At 38.9% G+C, this 5,867-nt stretch overlaps 1 protein-coding gene across 1 annotated transcript; it reads left to right on the top strand.

Moving 5' to 3' along the window:
- Nucleotides 1–1,624: 1,624 nt before the first annotated feature.
- LOC141649137 (uncharacterized) lies at nt 1,625–5,070 on the top strand. The gene is made up of 7 exons (XM_074457833.1): nt 1,625–1,859; nt 1,925–2,296; nt 2,478–3,088; nt 3,190–3,259; nt 3,356–3,828; nt 4,093–4,838; nt 4,887–5,070. Exons 1-7 carry the CDS (start codon nt 1,625–1,627, stop codon nt 5,068–5,070), a joined length of 2,691 nt encoding a protein of 896 aa, XP_074313934.1.
- The last annotated feature ends 797 nt before the right edge of the window (nt 5,071–5,867 follow it).

Raw genomic sequence — 5,867 nt, forward strand, 5'->3', positions numbered from 1 at the left:
ATACAATCATTTCCATTCAACATATGCACTTCTCATTTCCATTCAACTTTGCTTTAGTTACAAAAGGTTTTTTGTTTTAATTTTTTTGTTGTTTTGCAATATTAAATCTACTAAAAAATTATCGAATCTTAATATTAAAAATGTCGATGTATTTCGATTTTAATATCTTAATACCTTGTTTTCTGTTCATCTTACCTGCATTACTCGAATTTTATTACAAAGAGTAACACCGTTACAGTTTAATTTCTTTTTATTAATATATATTCTTTTCGCTGGTACAGAGACAAAAGGTCAAAATAATGGAAGAAATTAAGAAGATGGAAGAAATTCAGAAGATACTTTCAGAAACCAAGAATGAGCTTAAAGAAACAACAAGGCATACAGATTCCTTGTTTGAAGAGGTTGTGGCAAATGATTCCAAGGTTCTCGAATTTGAAAAACGTGTACAATTGCTTGAAGAAGATTTGCAGAATGCTGAAGCGCATGTCAAGTTTCTAATTGGAGAAAAAAAATGTATTGCGAGACAATTAGAAGAAAATAGGAAGAACAAATACACTGAAGCTGATCTAGACAAGCAATTTCTCCTTGGTGTAACAGCTTTAAGGGGAGCATATGCCAAAATCCACCCGTAGAATAAGGTAAATTGGCCTATAGTTGTGAAAGCAATTGAAGAGATGGAAGGTTACAAGAAGCGTCTTAAGGAGGAGTTGCTTGAGGGTGAAAGTAGCTTCCATGGTTCCAGGAACAAACGTCCTAGAAGGGGCTGAAAAATTTGATATATTCTTAACAGTACAACATCATGCTGTTACTGTAACAACACGTTGTTACAGTTTATTTCAAAGTTAACTACTGTTAGTTTTTGCGGAGTATTTAGTTTTGTTAGTAGTTGTTGACTTGACATTTTGTCTAAGAAGATATTTTTCATGAATGAACGTATCCTAATTTAATAATTGTGCAATTTATTCCGTTTAAAATTTATACTAACATAACACTCTTTCTGTAACAATGTGACACTAAATAACGGAGTAATAATAACCTAGAGAGATGTTTAACCTAGAGAGAGAAAGGGAGACAGCCGTCATCTCGAACTAAAACTGTTCTTGATTTCAGAGTCAATATGACAAGGGGATCAACAAAATCTTCTAGCAATAAACGTCACAGTACAAACAAAATCTCTGCTACATCTACTTCTATTAGGGCGGTTAAGCATGTTGTCTTGGCTGGCCCTAATGTGGAGAATGATGTAGGACAAAAACAAAAACCTATTAGTTAAATCAATGGAATCCCAGTTTTGAATATAGGAGATGGAATGGTGAAGGATGTGGTAGAGGACTCTGAATCAGACAAGGATGCAGAGGAGGAAGGAGAATGGTATCAGCGACATGGTAAGAAAGTGATGCAGGTGATTGAAGAGGAGCCAGAGGATCTGCTACAATTGTCTGAAGAGGATGTACACGATGAGGTTGAATACTGGAAGCAGGCAGTCTATGGCTTCAAAGTTGGGGCAAATCCTCCATAGCAAATCTTGGAGGGGTTCCTGAAACGTATATGGAACAAACATACCATAGATAAGATATCGTTTCTTCTCAATCGAATTTTCATAGCAAGATTTCAAACGGATGAAATGAAGCAGGTAGTCCTTAATAGTGGTCACTTCTTGTTTGACAATAAACCCATGATTGTTAAGCCTTGGGTTCCTGATATTGAATTAATTAAGGAAGAAGTCAAAACAGTTCCTGCATGGGTAAGGCTGCACAAACTCCCTCTTAAATTTTGGGGTAAGAGTTTAGTTAAATTGGCAAATCTGGTGGGTAGCTATGTCAAGTGTGACACTGCCACAGAACAGAAGGCTAGACTAGGTTTGCTAGGGTATTGGTGGAATTGAAAATTGGATAAAAATTTCCTAACTCTATCAAATTCTTAGATGAGAAGCAGAAAATAATGGAAATAGAAATAGGCTATGAATGGAAACCTACCATGTGTTCCACTTGTAAGCAGTTGGGTCATGACAAGGAGACCTGCAGGAAGGGGCAGACTGTAAAGCATACTCAGCCCAAGAAAGTATGGAAACCAGTGCAGAAGGTTGTTCAAATCCAAAAGGCCGTTCAAATCCAAAAGCCTGCTCAGGCTGTTCAGCAACAAGTCCAGCAACCTGCAAAGAAGATAAAATTTTATCAGACTATACCTGAAGTAGTCCAGACACCTGAAACTAAAATTGGGCCAAGCAGCAGTGGGTCTCTATCCCCAATTAAAGTCACTAGACAGGGTCCAAAAATGGTAGCAGGATTAGACATGGGTCTCCCACATACATGGAGACTCTAAGTTGTTCTAGTTCTCCTAAGCAAGGAATTGGAGTGAATGGTAATGGCCTATCACCCCAAAAGCTATGATTAAGATAGGGTTTTGGAATATGAGGGGGATGAACAGGGTGGATAAGCAAAAAACTGTACATAATTTTTTGAAGTCCAATAATGTAGGTCTGTTTGGTCTATTAGACGCTAAAATAAAACCTAGTAAAGTGAATAAAGTTGTGGTTAATGTTTTCAATGACTTGAGTGTATCAACCAATTCTGCCTACCATCCAGGGGGGAGAATCTGGGTGGTCTGGAAGCCTCATCTTTGTGATGTCCTCTTTTTAGACTATGCAGCTCAACTCATTCAGATGAAAATTATGGATAAAATAACTGGAATGTGGTTCTACTATACAGATATTTATGCCTTCAATGGGATTGGTGAAAGGGAACCCTTGTGGGACAGGTTGAATATTTTAAGACCTCAGGGTACTGAACCTTGGCTGTTAGGGGGAGATTTCAATTGTGTGTTGCAGGCCAAGGAGAGATTGGGTGGAGGTTTTAATATGGCAGAGGCTAAACCCTTCCAACAATGTTTGGAGGAGTGTGAGGTGATGGATATTCAAGCTGCAGGGTCCTATTATACTTGGAACAATAAACAACCTTTAGAGACTAGAGTATATAGCAGATTGGATAGGGCTTTGGTTAACCAAAGTTGGATTGATCAATTCCCTAATGTGTATGCCAATTTTCTTCCCGAGGGCCACTTTGATCATAATCCTTGTATGATTGGAATGGCAGATACAGGACAACATAGAAACAGGCCTTTAATTTTAAATATTTTAACATGTGGAGTTTAGCTCCAGGCTTTCTTGAGTGTGTGTCCAATATTTGGCAGATGCATTATGAGGGTACACAAATGTTTAAGGTCACTCAGAAGCTCAGAAGACTAAAGCCTGAACTAAGGAGTATTAATAAATCCTGCTTCTCTGATGTTGAAAATCAAGCTATGTTGGCTGAAACTAATTTATTTTAACTTCAGAAACTATTTTCTTAATCTCCAGGGGACAAGGATCTTTTGGCTCAGGAATATACAGCTCATCAGCACTCAATTCAGTTACAGCAAGCTAAAACAGCCTACCTGAAGCAGAAAGCAAAGGCTCACTGGCTGGTAGATGGAGACACTAATTCCTCTTATTTTCATGGGCTTATTAAGGCTAGGAGGAATAAGAATTGTATTTACCAAATTAGAGACCATAAAGGAATTATGCATTCTGATGAAGATGGGATCCAACAAGCTTTCTTCGAGTATTACGAAGAATTGTTAGGATCTAATGCTCCTACTATAGGAGTCAAGAATGTAATCATTCAGAAAGGGAAAAAATGCACCAAGGCTCAAAGACAAATTCTGTTAGCACCTGTGACACAAGAAGAAGTCAAAGAGATCATTTTCAATATCTCAGATGACAAAGCACCAGGCCCGGATGGATATTCTAGCAAGTTTTTTAAAGACTCGTGGGATATAGTTGGGGGAGAGGTGACAGCTGCAGTGATGGATTTTTTTGACTCGGGAGCTTTGCTTAAATAGGTAAATGCTACTCTGGTTACCTTAATTCCCAAGGTAGAGCGACCTGAGACTGTGCTTCAATACAGACCTATCGCTTGTTGTAATGTCATCTATAAATGCATATCTAAAGTGTTATGCAACAGATTGGCCCTCATCTTGCCTGACTTAATCTCTCACACTCAAGGAGGTTTCATTCAGGGGAGAAGTATCATGGATAACATATTGATTTGTTAGGATATTATACGACTGTATGAAAGAAAGGCTAGCTCCCCTAGGTGCTTATTCAAACTTGATCTCCAAAAAGCTTATGACACAGTGGAGTGGGGTTTTCTAGCTCAGTTGCTCAAGGCCATGAATTTTCCATCTCAATTCACTCAATGGACTATGCAATGTGTCACAACTGCTAGTTATTCATTGAATCTTAATGGAAATTTATTCGGTTTTTTCAAGGGGAAAAGGGGGCTAAGACAAGGGGATCCCCTATCTCCTTTACTCTTCACCATATGTATGGATTACTTATCTAGGTTCTTAAGTTATTCAACTGAGACTCCTGATTTCCATTTTCACCCCTTGGGCAAACCCATGAAGCTATCTCATCTAATGTTTGCTGACGATCTTTTATTATTTAGCAAGGGGGATGCTCACTCTATGATGATTCTGCTTCGTACCTTTTCTACTTTCTCCAAATCATCAGGCTTAAATATGAGCAAAGGAAAGTCTAATGCCTTTTTTAATGGAGTACCAAAAGGCCTTAAAAATGACATCTTGCAAGTTTCTGGCATGGTGGAGGGAAGACTTCCTTTCAAATACCTAAGGGTTCCAATTAAAACTACTAGGTTGTTTGCCCAGGAATGCAAACCCATTATTGATAGAGTGGTGGATAGAATCAGGGGTCTGGGAGCTCGAAAATTGTCTTACGCTGGTAGACTGGTCCTAGTGAATGTTGTGCTTAAAACTTTACATAATTATTGGGCTACAATGTTCATATTGCCAAGTGGAGTTATAACATGAATTGAGGCATTTTGTAGGAATTTCCTTTGGGATGGAGGGACTGAGTTCATCAAGTCTCCTCTGGTGTCATGGGAGAAAGCTTGCAAACCTAGAGATGAAGGAGGACTGGGGCTGAAAAATGATGTGGAATGGAACAAAGCTGCTATTGGCAAACTAGTCTGGTGGATAGCTAGTAAAAGTGACCATTTATGGGTTAGGTGAGTCAATCATGCTTACATTAAGGGGATGCCTTGGCTGACTTATAATCCGCCAACCAATTCTAGCTGGTACTAGAGGAGAATATGTCGAGTCAAGAATTTATTCCTTAATGCTTATCATCAGAATTTATGGTCACCCCATCCAACCAAGGAGTACAGTATAGCAAAGGGTTATGAATTCCTAAGGGAAAAGGGTCCGAAAGTCACTTGGCACGACCTGGTTTGGAACAAATGGTCCATACCCAAACATAGTTTTATGGCATGGGTATATCATCACAATAATATGAATACGATGGAAAAACTATACAAATTAAATGTCAGTGATGAGGATACATGTTGGATTTGCAGGAGCAACACGAAAACCATTGAACATCTCTTCTTCGTTTGTCCTTACAATTGAAAAGTGCTCACCAACATAGGAGAATGGCTTGGGATCCCTATACCGAGCAACGACCTTCTGATCTGGAGATTGGGATTCATGGGCTCTAAAACTAAACGTGGTATTGTGAATGCATCCATCAACAGCTGCATTTACCATCTATGGAAGCAAAGGAATCAAAGTAAACATGAGTTTAGCATCCTCCGACCAGAGAAAGTGGCACAACAGATCATAGAGGAGATGCGCAGTAGAGTGAAATACCTGATGTCAGGACTGGTGAAGGGAAAGGATCGTATCTTCGTGCAGTGAGTCACTGGTGTTGATTGCGATCGTCTCTGTGTACTAGGAAGGAGATAGATTTTTGGGATTTAGAGATTTTCCATTCCCAAATCTGATTTTGTTCCTATGCAATTTTGTTGCTC

This window comes from Silene latifolia, chromosome 3 (assembly GCF_048544455.1).
Source record: "Silene latifolia isolate original U9 population chromosome 3, ASM4854445v1, whole genome shotgun sequence".
Taxonomy (NCBI): domain Eukaryota; kingdom Viridiplantae; phylum Streptophyta; class Magnoliopsida; order Caryophyllales; family Caryophyllaceae; genus Silene; species Silene latifolia.

What these genes read in the sequence shown, in the direction of transcription:
- LOC141649137 (XM_074457833.1), top strand. Translation starts at nt 1,625, where the DNA reads ATGAAGCAGGTAGTCCTTAATAGTGGTCACTTCTTGTTTGACAATAAA. An exon ending in AGAACAGAAGGCTAGACTAG is followed by an intron (nt 1,860 to 1,924) that starts GTTTGCTAGGGT and finishes TCAAATTCTTAG; the next exon opens with ATGAGAAGCAGAAAATAATG. An exon ending in ATCCTTGTATGATTGGAATG is followed by an intron (nt 3,089 to 3,189) that starts GCAGATACAGGA and finishes AATATTTGGCAG; the next exon opens with ATGCATTATGAGGGTACACA.